Genomic DNA, 15929 nt, shown 5'->3' with positions numbered 1-15929 from the left:
TAGATTGCTGTGTACTGTAGCATGCATGTGTGCACCGCACGCATCGATGCTACAGTCCCCCTTGACTACGGTACTAGAGTCACAGCTGTACTACGTATTTGAGTGCTTGTACTCGCAGTCGAGCCGCTCGCTACGTCGCTTGTCGTACGCTGGCATAGCAAGCTATGTAGCAGAGGCTTTGGATGAAAGCAGTGAATGTGTACTACAGTAAAGTAACCTGCTGCGGAGCGCGAATTCAAGAACCCGCGAATACGTTTTCGAGCCGCTCAGCGCGAAAAAGTAATCGCGCGAAAATATTGACGTTTACAGTACATATCAATGTCCTCTACATGTACGGGTATGTTTGAAACGAGAATGATGATGTTCCCTAAAGTTTAACCCATTGAGGACGAGTCCCAAGTATACTCGGGCAAGCGTCTATGGAAAATGCGTGCTGTAGCAAAATCAAACCGTCCTCAACGGGTCAAAATTATCTGCAGATCCAAAGCCGATCATGTGGCCTCTCACCATTTTTGCCGGCACTCTCGGGATCGCCACACGCGTCCACTGAGTTGTCGGGGGTGACCTGGACAGCCCTGCCGCTGACCTTTGACACAAAGGTCACCTGATTTCCTGCCTCATACTTCCACTTCTCCTGGTCCCACTACAATGAGAGAGAAATGGGACTGATTGCTTCAATTTCAAAATCCATTCAAGATACAAATTGTAAGTCTCTCCAGTATTATCTCAGGTCCGTTATGCCTTCAAATTTCCATGTAAAAATTGAATTGGTTTTAAAAGAGTATTTGATAAATGTTACAGCAGACAGGTCCTTATAAGTTTTATGGCAGTGAAAACTTGAGCAGTGAAAACTTGAACTTTATCTTTCATCCTCCTCTATCTAAACCTAATTGTTTGTTTGTTTGGTTTTTTTGTGTGTGTCATTTCTGAGTGAGGGATTACAGAATCTTAAGCTTTGTACTGAAATCGTTATAGATTGCATCACCCCACAATTATATTTTTATGCTACAGCTGTATACACTATCTACATGAAAGATTACTCAGGTACTTTGCAAGATCTTTGAAACAAGGAAAACTTCACATTATTACATTTAAAAATTAAATACAGGCTCATAAGAATCACATTTATTACACATTGTTCTTGTTGTTTTTTATTTGTTGATGTTTTAATATTTATCAAACAATATTTCAATTACACGATTCATGGCAACATATCAAGAAATCTAAAGTTTCTTTTTTTTTCAGGGACAGGCTGTAATAAAGGGCTGTGCCTTCCTGCTTGTTTCCTACCACTATCCAATTTCTTTGTTTTCACATCTTTTTCATGAATGTTGTCATGACTAATGCTTTTATGTCTTAGTTTGTAATGCTGTCGATTTCTGTTATATGCATGATATTATTGAAAGTGTTAAATAAACTGCAATCAATCAATTAAGTAATCAATCAATCAATCAATTAATCAATCAATCAAACAAACTTACCATCTCCTTTTCGACTGTGCAGAGTGGATGACAAGAGGAAAAGAGTGAAAAGAAATCAGACGTCAGATTCTCAACAAACATGAGCACATCCCCATGTACAACAATTTCTCTGGTTAATCAAATACCATTTTACAATGACAAAAATCAAGCATTACTGTAGCTATTGGTATACTGTAAAGTACATGTACATGTTGCAATTATTAGTAGTAAGCTAGGATCACACAGTTGTACTTGTATGAAGTACACTGTCTTATTGTATTAAGCAGTACACATACAGCATGCTCACAAGATGCATTTCCTTTTTTTTTTCTTCTTCTTCTTTTCTGGGATGATTATACACACATTCTAGTAGTCCATAAAATCATTCAAATGAAATTCTTCCTTGTTCTATTTCGGTCTTAAGGTATCAGCCCTATTTCATACGTTAAGTGATCTTTAATAGCGCAACTAAACATAAGTTTCATATGAGTAAACACGTAGACACAATCAATGCATACATTGCAACATCAGTGTAGATTATGTGTGCATACCCGACGTGACATTAGAGTAGCATGGAAAACTATTAAAACTTTTCACTACTTGATACACTTTCTTAGAACAGACTACCACTATGTAGAAAAGAGACTACACATTCTATATCCAGGTCAACCTGAACCCCACTTGATTTTCCTTTTTTGTTCTTTCCTTATAAATGTTTTGAGTATTTTCTTTTCAATTCTGGTAGTGCAATGGCACTGCAACATGTGCATGAATCCCTGATTTGTTCCTGGATACTGGTGCAAGGGTGATATAGCACCAAGTTGAAACCACATGACTGCGCATAATCGATTGCTCTCTAGTTGACATTGTATCGTGTGTGTGTGCGTGTGCATTCGGTGGCGTTTCGATACTCACAGCTGACGGACTTGTTGTTGACGTAGAGTTCTCTCACCGTGTTCCCGTCATCCTCACCGGAATCTAACCACCTGAAAAATGAAATACAAAGATGGATAATGGATACATGCATATTCTTAAAATTATTTTGTTTTTAGAGGGGAAAGAACTGTCTTCAAATAACAAGGAAATGCATGCAATCTATGGCACAAATTAGCTACTTGTACAGCCGTATCTAGTATGATATATTTATCTCTCTCTCTCTCTCTATCTATCTACAATATAAATCTGTCTTTCTGCATCTCATTCTTTCCTAATATTGTTATGTGCACATACATACAAGTAATGGAAAAGGTTAAGAAAAAAAGAATTAAGATTTATTGACACATGTAACAATGACAAAAAAATAGAATTGTTATCAGTGATAACTGATTATTACAGTTTTTTGTGTCTCATTTGATATCACTGCTTTAATACATCATAATTATTAGCACGATTGTATTAAACCTACAAATGTACAAATACCATAATAATTATCATACCATTAACAGGAAGACGTAGAAAATTGCTACTGGGAATGAAATCCATTTTGCATGCAATGCTGCAGCTTGTACGTTCTGAAATATTTGTACACACATTCCAAGTTATCTTCAAACCCTGCACTCCCAGGGCATTATAGTAAAATGCTCCTTCTAATTCAGCAAGCTACAAAATCAGATATAAAATCATCTCACTTTACTCACATTATTATATTTTTGTTTGTGTTTTCTTTCCTTTGTTGGGGCAGGGGGGCACTGCCAAATCATTCATGTAACCATTACAAGTAATTGATTTTTCCACTCTTTTTCTTCTTCTCACCTGAAGCATGGAAAGGTCGCTTCCAGTCCGCTCTCCGTCTCCTTGACAACCACTTTGTCCAAAAACCATCCTTTGCCTGTGGCAGACAACAATGGCAGTAAGAGAATGAATTGTCTTATGCATTATAAATAATGGCTTCTCATAATAGTTTGAAACAGTTTCATATTGATTGGCAACGTAGTACATCGTACATTGTGGGCCAAATGGTTTGCTTAACTCGTTGAAGACGAGTCCCGAGTATACTCAGGCAAGTGTCTATGGGAAATGCGTGTTGTAGCATAATCAGTCTGTCCTCAACGAGTTAATGCCCACATGCAAACATCAACGGAAGCAAAAGGGATGATTTCTGTACACGCGTGTTACCGTGAACCAGATCATATGGAAGGATACTGCTTCCAAGCTTGTGTTGTTTAATCTGCTTGTTGATCTACTCAACAATGTGGAAGTGTCACAATGCATGATTTTCATTTAGAACCAATAACAGTATGTGATGCTAACGGTAGAAGACTTTTCATTTCAAAAATTTGGAGGAGGGAAATCGTGTTGTTCGCTATTACTCATTTTCTTGCAACATGGCAGTATCCTCTATTTCAACATCACATACACTTCTCACTAAAACACCATTATCCTATTGCACTTTAATACTTACTATATAAGGCCATACACGAGCACAAAGAAATGTACACACTGCATGTCCCCAATATTTTGTGTCCATGAAAATTCACAAAAACAATGCATCAATAGTATTTTTTCAATGTTTGTCATATATTTGTTTTCTGATTTTTTTAACTAGTGACGTCTTTGTGCGTCAGAATGTCGGCAGACAGAAATAACGAGGCAACTTCGTCGCAACTGCGTGGGTGGATGTCTTAATAATCTTTCTCTTTGTTTCAAGGTGATCATTACGGAGAAATGACGGAGAACGTACCTTGTTCAGACGTGTCGTGGCCGATAACAATCTTGCTGACAGCGCCCAAGGAGACGGCCTCCACTGTGAAGACATCCGACTAAGATGGTCGGGGATAGAGAGAAAAAGAAGAAAAGATAGGAATCAATCAGAGTTCTACAAAATAAGAAACAACCAACCTTAAAAAATGAGAAATTAATTCACCCCGAGGAGCAAAGTTCCACTCTTGATAACATCTACGGCCTCCAGGTGAGAAAAAATTCTGCAGATCCATATCAAAACCATCTTGATGTTGGGGTGCACAAGGAATTCTAAGATGTACGTAAAACTGCACAAAAAATGCACAATGGCAGATGAAATACCCATGTTTTTTGAGATACAAATCTTTGTGATCTAAGCAATGATAGTCACAATGACATTTGAACGTATTATAGGTGTAAATGTTTGAGGCATAAATTTCTAGTAAAAACACATACTGTGGATACCATGTAGTTTGGTAATGCAATTTAATACCAGAGAGACCAGACATGTGTCATTAAGTCCCATGCATGCAAATCTATGTGTATGTTTGGTGGAGACAGCTTTAGGTAATCATACATGTAGTAGTTGATGAATAATTCTCTTCATTAGCCCTTCCATCATTATATTTATTACTTTTTCTTTTTTTTTGGTTGCAGAATTTTCAGAAGCCTCTTCACGGCTACAGTTATTATTGATTACTTTTAAAAGTTGCAGCACATACAAGTAGCAGATTAAAGCTCCTGTTGCTTTCTCAAATAGACATATTTTTTCTTATATAAATGTCTTTTTTTATTTTCTCAAATTTATATGCAGATTCAAATACATTTAAGCAAGACTTTACGTCAAATCTTTCTCTGGTGTTATAAAAAGCTGTGTAGTAAAATTCCAAAGTGTTAATCTAGAAGATAAACCAAGGTATATAATTTGGGTAGGAACATTCCTGAAGGATTCAATGGGTAGATTTAACTTTCATAATATTCAGTGACTGAAATATCAACACATTTCTGCAAAAAAAAAGATGATCATTCTAACCTTTCCCTTCTCAAACTTCTGTTTCCTTCTCGATCTGTGTAGAAGGCGTGGCCCTGTGTCCCCCCTCTCCCCGTACAAAGTGATGTAGACGTCAGCTTCCGTGGCCGCATTCCAGTAGTTTCCTGTTGTCACGGTAACCTGGTAGATGAGAACTGGATGGAGAGGGAAGGAGGAGGAGGATGGTGAAGGATGGAGTAACTCTGTATGCATGACTGCTGATGTGTGGGCACTGATTAACCTAATTGATTCTGATATTCAGGAATGCAAACACACGCAAACACAAACACATCCCTCAAAGTCTACACATGCAATTGTACACACGCATGCATGCACAAACACACACAGACAAACACACAAACACACATTCACTTTATTACCATCTCCAGTGCAATGAACATGATGCATTTGATGTCTCTCAAAACCATTTATGGTATTAAACATCACTTTCTATTTCAGATGTAAAAAAAAAGAGTGTGTTTGCAAACCTCGAGATCCAATTTCCCTCTCCCCACCCTCACCCCCCTCCAAAAAAAAAAAAAAACTCTCTGCATGCCTTATAAAGTGAAAGGAACAAAATTTTCTAATATCACGAACAACAATCATTTTAATAGTACTACACAACTGGTTCAATATCATAGGTATCAAAAGTGACTGAGATGTTTTATACCGGAACAGATGATATGCTCTATTAACCCGTTGAGGACGGACCGATTTTGCTATAACACGCATTTCCCATAGACACCTGCCCGAGTATTCTCGGGACTCGTCCTCAACGGGTTAAGAAAAACCAAATACCCCAACACATTTATTTTTGTTTTCATTTCCATTTTATTTCAACAGGGTAGCCCTTTCAGTTAAAAAACTGCTCTACCTTTGTTCCTTTTATAAAGTAGAAGGAACAAAATTTTCTTATATCATGAACAACAGTCATTTACACAACTAGCTCAATATCATATTAGGTATTTGACATTTGTCAAGAATAATAATTTTTTGTTCTCCGTATTCATCAATCTTTATACCACATTATATGCCAAAAGAACGAAAATATACTTCAGTGTAAAGCTTTTCACAACAAATCAAAGACAAAACCTCACAAGAATAAAAGTAGATTCCTGAAAATAAAGAAAGGCAGAAAAAAAAGATACTAGCAAGTGACATTGTGTAACTGTTCACTTGATCAAGGATGAGACAGCAAGATCATGGGGGTGTTTCTTCAATTTAGTCAGCGCTGACAAGTTGTCAGTCTCTGACAATTTCAGTAAATCCTTGGTTTTGATTGGCTGAGATGTTCTGGTCACTGACTGTTACCATGGTGATTGTCAGAGACTGACAACTTGTCAGCGCTGACAACTTTCATGAAAAGGTACCCAGAAGCCACACTATTATATCCTCCATCTTACGTATAAGAGTATGTGTGCATATATCTACAATGTACATCATGTGCATGCACATATGTGCGCACGGACGTTGCTGTGGGTAGACTTAATAGAAAGGGACAATTTGAATAGCGCTGACCTAATTACAAATTTAAGCAAACCAGACAGATAAATGCATATAGGTCAAACAAATTAGACGTCCTTCTTCTCCCCCTCTCCTTCTCTCATCTCTCTCCCTCCATATATTTCTCTTTCTCTTACTCCATCTCTCACTCTCTCTCACCCCCTCCATCTTTCTCACCATCTCTCTCTATATACATATCTATAGATCTCTTTCTCTTTCCATTTTGGTGCATACTGTCATGTATTGCTCTTTCACCCGTTGAGGATGAGTCCCAAGTATACTCGGGCATGTGTCTATGGGAAATTGCGTGTTATAGCAAAATCAGCCTGTTCTCAACGGGTTAAGGGAACCAAAAAGAAGTCAGACAATTGCTCTTCCACTCATTACTTCGCATGGAGACAATGAGGGTTCTATTTCTTACAGAGCACTCAGTTTGTGCAAATGTGTCCAAACATGTTTCCAGGTTACCAAAAATAGTCCTTGTGGGCTCTGCAAGTAAACTAAGAACTGTGCTTCTTCCAATCGAAGTTATAATAATACTAATAATAATAATAAAGGACATTTATATTGCGCAGCTACTATAGGAATATACTCTACTGCTCATTACAAAGTAATAATCACAACATACATAATTCAAACATAGAATGCATTGTTCAAAGGATGAGATTTTAACATGATCTTAAACTCATTAATTGTAGCTGCTTGCCTTACAAACAAAGAGAGATTATTCCATAATTTAGGTGCAGCATACAAGAATGCCCTGTCACCAAGAGTAGCTTTTGATTTCCCTGATGGATATTTCAATAGTGTTGATCCCGTTAACTTCAGAGATAGTAGAATGTTTGAAATAATGTTTTTAAAGGCGCATAGACCCAGTAGTGTAGAGGGCGCTATTGATGATACTGCCGATCACCGTAAGCATTGATACGAAGATTGCCGAAGTTGAGCTGTCATCAAGAGTAAAGCGCGTAGGTGTTGCTAAGTAACATTCTTGCCTTCGTTGTCTTCTCTGCGCATCACGCAGTCTGTAGTAATGCCAGGGTGCTTGCATATGTGCTTCGTATTATGACATCACAAAAGAAGTTTGCTAAAGCTTTCATCTCCCTCAGCCGAATCATGAGCCGAACTGTGATCGGACCACTGACTACAGTGGATCGGACTTCTTTGGACTCGGGGAAATGGGTCACAGCGTAAGTGCTAAAGAGGAGTCGATAGCGTTGTAGGTCTCTATAGGAAACTTGCGCTGTGCGCCCGCGTACACATTTGACTAAACCACCAGGACCATGTGCCTTTAACTCTGCAAGTTCCTGTATGGTGTATGTACACTGGTGCTGTACCATGAGCTGGCAATCACGGTAGGGAGGTACTTGGTCATGTGATAATAGGGATGCCATGGTGTAAAATATCAAAATGAACTTGTTTCATGGCATAAAATTTTTAGGTCCTAGTGAAAGATGAAATATCATGGCGCAATTGAAATATGTTTGATACATCTTGAGCAGAATGATACAGAAATGTCTCATTAAAAAAAAAACCCAGAGATTCCTCACATTTCACATACTGATGCGGGAGGGGTAAATGTACAAGCAATGATAAAGAGTTCTTATAAAGGTCATGGGGCAATAAATAAGGATGACTTAACAAAATACAGGTGGTAGCATTCCCAGAATTCATCAGATCTAATTAAAAGAATCAATGATCTGTTATATTTGTTTCACTGCACACACCAGCTACATATATACATGTATTTGCTCTTTCTCCAATGAAGAAAAAAAAATATCATTGAGATAAATCAATAAGTCCATGTAGCGTACTTAGCCCTCCCTTGATAAGCTATTTGATTTCTTCTCTTCCCTGTAATTAGAAAGGCAAAGCCCCATAACCCTTTCTGTGCCAGGGACTTTAAACAGTATGTACAATATGTTTTGTTTTTGTGGTTTTTTGTTTTGTTTTGTTTTTCCCTGCAAACCAGCACCCAAAGCACCCACAGGGTTAAACTGTAGCAACATCTTAAGCTTTAAGGTTTGGAGCTCGCAGTGTTGGGGATTAACCCGTTGAGGACGGTTTGATTTTGCTACAACACGTATTTCCCATCTAGACATCTGCCCGAGTATACTCGGGACTCGTCTTCAACGGGTTAAAGAAGGATCACCATCAATTGTGGAGTCAGTTTTTGGACATCCATGGCTCAATGGCAGGGTAGAGCATGGTGGGTGAGAATGTAGCTCTCATTAACTTTCATCCGCTTAAAGCCATCCTCAACTCTTAGTGTGCAGGGACAATACGACCTTCAAGAAGGTTTGAAAAAACTAGCAGGCATTACCAATGACAATCACTATGTACTCGTGACAAAGACAGAACATGCCGTTCACCTCTGCAGGGATATGCACCTCCTACCCCCCCCCCCCCTCCCCTTCATCTCCAACGCAACCTTCATCAATTTGTGTAATTGAATGAGGATCCTGGCGCGGAGTCGACGGTGTCTGCCGCTCGGTTGCAAGAAATGTGATTACACGTCCACGGACAAGGGCTCCGTCTCCTTCAAGCTTCGCGGCACTTTCATTAAAACCAAACTAATTTGAAGTAAAGGAGTAAGAGGAGGAGCAGGAGGAGGATGCTAATGGTTACAATACCGTGGATGCAGTATACAAGGATCATGGCTGATGCATCTAGTAGCCAGCAAACACTCTTAACGGAGAGATATATAATAGACAGACACAAGAAAGTCTTGTAGGGTGTGTGCTGTGTGCATACCATTGAGCTAAAGCAGACCAGCATCTACTTACTTTCATGACTACACGAGATAATATAATACGTGTACTTTTTTAGTAGGAGTCATAACAATATTGGGTGTAGTCTTCAATTTATTAGTATTCTAGCCATTATCCTCATTAATTCAATTGCCATATTACATTAATGTAATTATTGCTGATCATTTTTTCCATTATGATGATTATTAATAAAGGGATAGTATAGTTTTGGTTGAGATCTAGAGTTTCAGTTTTCCATTCTTTTTTTGTGTGTGTGTGTGAGATAATGAGAAACCTTTTATGAAATATGAAAGAGCATACAATTGTAAGAAGAATTCAAAGTTTTTTGATGAAAATCAGTTTTGAAAAGGTCAAGATGTATATAAAAATAAAGAAGTAAAAATAAAGGGTGGGACCCATGTTTTATTAGGACCACTTTGTTATACCTATTTTTTTATATCTCAGCCATTACAAAAACCGATTTTCATCAAATAACCTAGGCTTTCTTTTAATAACATTTCTTTTAGGATTGTATGCTCTGTAATATTTCATACTCAAGTGATATTTAGCATGCAAAACGTTAAAATCTAAATCCACTCTCTCAACCAAAACTATACCATCCCTTTAACATAACCATGATCACTTTTATCTTCCATCCTTGTACTGCAATACCATTGCAATCATCATAATTAACCATGATCATTTTTATCAGCAGACCTATTATTGCTTATTCTACTTAAAGGGAAGGTACATTGTATAGTATTGGTGAAGATGAGGATCAGGCTTTAAACTCTTTGCGAGATACCAAGAAACCATAAAACTATATAATCCCTTCAACTACTTTATCAGCTACCAACAAGTACAACTACTACAGCAAGAGGAAGAGCAAGTAGTTCATGTGATGTCGAAATACAGATCTTATCATCATAATACCAGCATCCCCCTGACTCCCCCCCCCCCCCCCCCCTCTCCCCATCCACAATGCCATCAATTGCTTCAATCTTTCTCTATCAATCCTGTTTGGTTCAGGGTCAGAACTGACAACAGACAGCACAGACTTTTCAACAAGAATTCCATAATTATGGCAATATCCCCCCAAAATACAGCTTTGACTTTGTATCAAGTTACGAACACTCACTTCCACATAATTCATTTCAAAGAGGTTTGCCTCGTATGTCCAAGAAGGTAATGTACACTCGTTGCTAGAAGTCGCTGATCATGTTGCATTCAAACGCAAGCACATTGCCAAATTAATGTAATTGCTTACCTACTGGGAATTTTAATGTACTTGGGCAATGCAGCTACGAAACCCTTACATCACTTCCATGTTATCTCCTCTTCTCCTTCAATTTTTCTTTTCTCTCCACATTCTATTTTTCTCTGTCACTTTAGGCTCTGAAGAACATTATTCCGTAAAATAGATAATGAAATATTGAATATTTGAAACATTCTTGTAACTAGTGTTTTAATAGGGTTTTTATGCTTTAATAATCCATCTATAAGTCTCCCTTCCAGTCTCTTTCTTTACCTTCGCAATCCCTTATACCATCTCTCTTCCAATTTCACACTCCTACACGATGTTCCTCCTCCTATCCCTCTTTCACCTCAATTCTTTCCTTCTGTCTTTCCAATTTGCTTTTCCTCTTTTCACTTTCTCAATTGTTTTACGTGTCTCTGCTCTCCTCCTTTTCCCATCTATCTAATCCTCTCCCCACCCCACTCACTAAAATCCTTCTTTCTCTCTACATTTGCTTTCTTCCCTGTATATTCTTTTTCCTGTTTTGTAGCTCTTTCCTCTCCTTTTTTCCCCCATCTCCCTTTCTCTCTCTTTATTTTCATTACTTCTGTTCATCCTTCTTTTCATTCTGTTCTCCTCTTCTTTCCTTCTCTTTTTCTCCCATTAGTTTTTCTCCATCTTCCTTCTTCTTCATTGTAAACACTCCTCCACTCTCTACCCTTTTCCCTCTCTCCTTCTCTCCTGAAATCCCCCTTCTTGTATCCTTTTATTCTCTGTCATTTGCTTTTCTTCCTGTATCTTTTTTCCTTGCTATAAGTCTCTCTTTTTCTCCTCCTTTCTGTCCTTCTGTCTCTCCCATTAGTTTTCCACACTCTACCTTCCTCTTAATTCTTAATACTTCTCATCTCTTCCTTTCCTAACCCTCCCTCCCTATCTCCTCCCTTCTTTCCTTATCTTTTTCTTCCATTAGTTTTTATCCATCTACCTTCTTACCTACCTTCTTATTGTTAACACCCTTCAAATCTCCTCCATTTTCCATCTCTTTCTCCCTCCCTTTCTCCTTCCTTCTTTCCCTCTCTTCTAATACATTTTCCTTTTCTTCTATTAATTTTCAACCCTCTGTCTTTTTCTTGGATACAACCCTCAACTCTCCTTTCTATCACATCTCTCTCTCTCTCCCTGTCTTCTTCCCTTCCTTTCTTGTCTTTTTTCCTTCTCCTTTTCTTGTATCAAATTTTCTCCCTCTATCTTTTTCTTCATTATTAACACTCCTCCATTCTCCTCCCTATTCCATCTCTCTTACCCTTCCTTCTTACAACGTTGTATCTTTTTTCTTCTCTTCTTTCTTTCTCCTTTTCTTCTATTAATCCTCCTCCCTCTACCTTCCTGGATTTCTACATCCCTTTTCTCTCATCCTCTCCTCATTTCTCCCCCTCAATTCTCTCTCTTCTTTCTCTCCCCTCTCTCCTCTATTTTCCCTTCATCTCTCTACTTTTCTCTACGTCTCTTACACCCTTTCCTCCTTCCTTCTTTCCATCTCTTTCTTCCTTCTCTTTTTCTCCCTTTATCTTTCCTCAATCTACCTTCCTCTGTTTCTAAACCTCTTTTCACTCATCCTCTTTTCATCTCTCTCCTGTCTCCCCTCTCGTCTCTCCAACTCTCTCTTCCTTTCTTTACCCCTCTCCCTCTCTCTCTCTCTCTCTCCATCCCCCCCCCCCCTCCATCTCTCTCCTTGTTCTTTGTAGGGTCACAGCAAGTTAGGAGTCAATGACACCCAGTCTTCTCACCTGGGTAGACGGGTTCGCCGTCTCTCCTAACCGGGAGCTCTCTCCACGTCTCCCCGTCCTCCTCCTCCCGTGACATCCACCGTTGGCATGGAAACGACAGCTCCTCACCGGTGTGGACATCCTGAAGGCGAACCTGGAGGAAACAACAACAAAGAGCCCAAATTGTACGGCCAGCCAGACAAGAAAACAAATAAAAAACAAGACACACAATGAAAATGACAGTTATGAGGAAAATGACCAATGTTCAGGACAAGGGGAAGGTAAACTTAATCTACTAATTCTTGGAAATGTTGTCTCCACATCCATTTTTACAATATCCTGTTTTTGTCCAAGAAGCCAGTCTGAAGTGGTAAGACCTTAAACTACATATTAGTTTTTTGATGACTTGGTGCATAGAAGAAGCATAAAACAGTGAACAGGGTGTGGCAAGACAGATTATGCTCAGATAAGCTCTGGTGGAAAAAAAAAAGAGAAAGATAATGAAGCCTTGCAAAATGCAAATTTACCTCATACTAAGAGCAACCCTACAGATACTTTATTTCATTGAAAATCTGTGGACAAAATATGAATTTAGTTGGCTGCCACTATCACTAATTCTTCCACCACAACTTAGCCAAATGCAAAATCACAATCAAAGAAAACCATTATATCTCAGATTTCATTTTAATATGAAAGATATTGCTTAATATACTTTTGATTCAAGTAAACCTACGCAGATATTCCTCCCTCTTCTGCCCTCCCCATCCCCCCCCCCCCAACCTTGGCATTGGTATTAATACTGATTGCCAAGTTCACCCCCCTCCCCCCTTCCCCCCCCCCCCCCATGATTTCTTTGTCATTTGGCACATATGTCTGTATGGTTTTGAAATGGCAGAGATATCCAAAAACACAGAGGTTCCCCAAAAAGGTGCATGGATCCAATCTTTCATTAGGACCACTTCGTTTTTTCTTTGTTTTAAGATATCTCAGCCATTTGAAAACTGATTTTCATCAAATAAACTCTGAATTGCTCTTAGAATTATGTGCTCTTCAACATTTTATGTAAGTGGTTTCCAATTATCTCACAAAAAGTTAAATCCTGAACCCCCATCTCAACATAAACTATACCATCCCTTCAATATCAAATCTATAATGCTACATGTAGGCACATACATGTATAATGGGATGTTCATTAACCACATAACACACTGTTATTACTATATGCCTTACATCTCAATGAAAGGCAAATGTGCAATCATCTGTATAGTCACTTTAATATTTGTGAGTATCAATAGCTGTGTGGAGTGGCTGGGGAAGCAGCAATGGGGGGGGGGGGGGGGGGGGACTTGGACCAATCTCTGACGACTTCAAGGCGTATAGCAAACAGATGCATGATACTGTGAGCCAGTCAGCATGCATATTATTTCCCTCAAAGTGAGTGCATCTCTAATGAACCTTGCTGACCCTTTAAAGGATTGTGATCTGCTCAAGGACCAACACCGTGCAAAAAAAAAAGTAAACAAAAAATACTGAATAAGAAAAGCACTTGGAGAGTACAGACCTCCGTCAAGCAGCTCATTTCCACAGGGCCCATACAAGCATGCTACAAATTGCCTAATTTCCCACGGATAAAAAAACCTTTGTTTAATACCTCAATTTTCCGCACGCTGCGCGGTGCCTCAAGCAGAGCAGGCGCTTCAGTGCACGTAAATGTACAGGTTAGGCAAACCTCAAGTACGCGCAGCTTGAACTCTCAAGTTCATTGACCTTATTTGCCAAAAGATAGAAAATCCTTCAAAAATTCATAAAAATTTACACAGCACTACCATGATTTAATTATTTGTTCCTTGTGCTTTTATCAACTTTTCCTGAAAGTTTTATCCAAATCCGCTCACAACTTTTTGAGTTATTTTGCAGACAGACAAACAAACCAACTCCAACAAAAACATAACCTTCTTCCTTGGCGGAGGTGCATTTGTAAAAATAAAGAAAAAAAATCACATGTTGAGGATACCGTCACAGCTAAGTGGTATTCCAAGATATCTCTATCACAACATCCTTTCTTCCACACCGGTATTTCAGGATGCTTGTAACTGTGGGCATGTTCCTATTAACCCGTTGAAGGCGAGTTTCAAGTATACTCGAGCAGGAGTCTACGGGAAATGCGTGTTGTAGCAAAATTAATCCTTCCTCAATAGGTTAAAGTACCTACTATACTGTATACATTATACAAGTATGACCCCTGTTATCATGGAAGAAATTGCTGAGTATAATGGTATCGCCAAGCAAGAACCTTGATTTTGTTTATAGATCTACGATTGCATATGACGCATCAGAATTTGGTATTACAAGCTTTCTTCTGTCACAACTGCAATGTACACTGTATTTTCATTTTAAAAATTCACATTGACTGATTTATCAACTCTGTCGTGAGTCACTTGGGAGGCCTTGTCAGTGCATACATTGTAGCTCCATTGAAATTTGACCAAAGGAGCAGAGATACACAACATTTGTATGGACAAGTGTAGTTGGCAGTGGTTGGCGTGGGCAGGTCCGAGCTATTAATGTGTTTCAAAACGACTTTGTGTTTTACCGTAAGTATCAACTCTACAGAAACATGTTTCTGGCTCGAACTAGTTTATAATAACCACACTTTTTCAGCGTTTTAGAAATGCATTTCAGGCCCCATAATCAAAACAGCTTTCCATTTATCCATTGCCCCAAACTGTCTGGAAATTGTTTGGAAACCTTTAAAGAAGTGAGTTGATAAATGCAGCCACATATAAATGCACTGAGGCTGGCTTTGGTGTAAACATGTTGAGATTTTCAAGCTGTAAGAGTTTTTCTTCACGATGAAATAGCTAATGGTGAGCTCGTTGATAACTGTGTTCACATAGGTTCACACGAGCAGTGATGATGCATTGGGGTTTCTTTTATCATCAAAGCTTTCATTGCAGTAAGAAATCTTGTGGAAATAAAAGGGAAAAGTTTTATAATTAATGAAAGGTAACTCCAAAGTTGATGAAATATTATCATCTTCACAGAGACCATCAGTTTGCCTCCCTTGGGGTTCAACCATCAACATTCACATAAACCCTGAGTAAACTTTAGGTAAACCTCACTGTAATACTTGAATATTTTTGTTGGTTTACCTTAACACTGTTACAGTCAGGAATTCACTTCGAAACAAGGACTTAATACCTTCACACTTTTTGCTGTGTGCTTCCGTACAACAGCATCTTCTGCTTTGAAATGCGTCAGCAGCAATTATTTCCCACAGGGATCTTTGAAAAGTATTTCCACTCACGACTGCACACACACGGAGAATTATTTCGTGAACGCATTTTTGATGCACATTCATTTGAAGTGGTAATAAGAACGTCAAACTGGAGACATGAAAGTGCAAAATATAATCTTTAAATGCAGTTTAAACATCCGTGAATAGTCCACCAGGAAAGTGATTCCATTTGGAAAAAGCATTCATTGATTTAATACTATTTAAAC

General features: G+C 38.5%; 1 protein-coding gene across 1 annotated transcript in view; it reads right to left on the bottom strand.

Moving 5' to 3' along the window:
• Positions 1–15929, bottom strand: part of LOC139731105 (uncharacterized) — a 159613-nt gene that overhangs the window by 80743 nt on the left and 62941 nt on the right. Inside the window, exons 7-13 of the mRNA XM_071641985.1 lie at positions 12447–12579; positions 5173–5324; positions 4141–4219; positions 3213–3288; positions 2376–2446; positions 1482–1495; positions 508–643 (exon numbers count right to left, since the gene is read on the bottom strand). Of these exons, the coding sequence (XP_071498086.1) occupies positions 508–643; positions 1482–1495; positions 2376–2446; positions 3213–3288; positions 4141–4219; positions 5173–5324; positions 12447–12579 (661 nt within the window). The remainder of the gene's footprint in view (positions 1–507; positions 644–1481; positions 1496–2375; positions 2447–3212; positions 3289–4140; positions 4220–5172; positions 5325–12446; positions 12580–15929) is intronic.

This window comes from Diadema antillarum, unplaced genomic scaffold, assembly GCF_040938485.1.
Source record: "Diadema antillarum isolate AM-2024a unplaced genomic scaffold, OU_Dant_1.0 seq00000357_RagTag, whole genome shotgun sequence".
Taxonomy (NCBI): domain Eukaryota; kingdom Metazoa; phylum Echinodermata; class Echinoidea; order Diadematoida; family Diadematidae; genus Diadema; species Diadema antillarum.
This window is presented reverse-complemented; position numbering and strand designations above follow the sequence as displayed.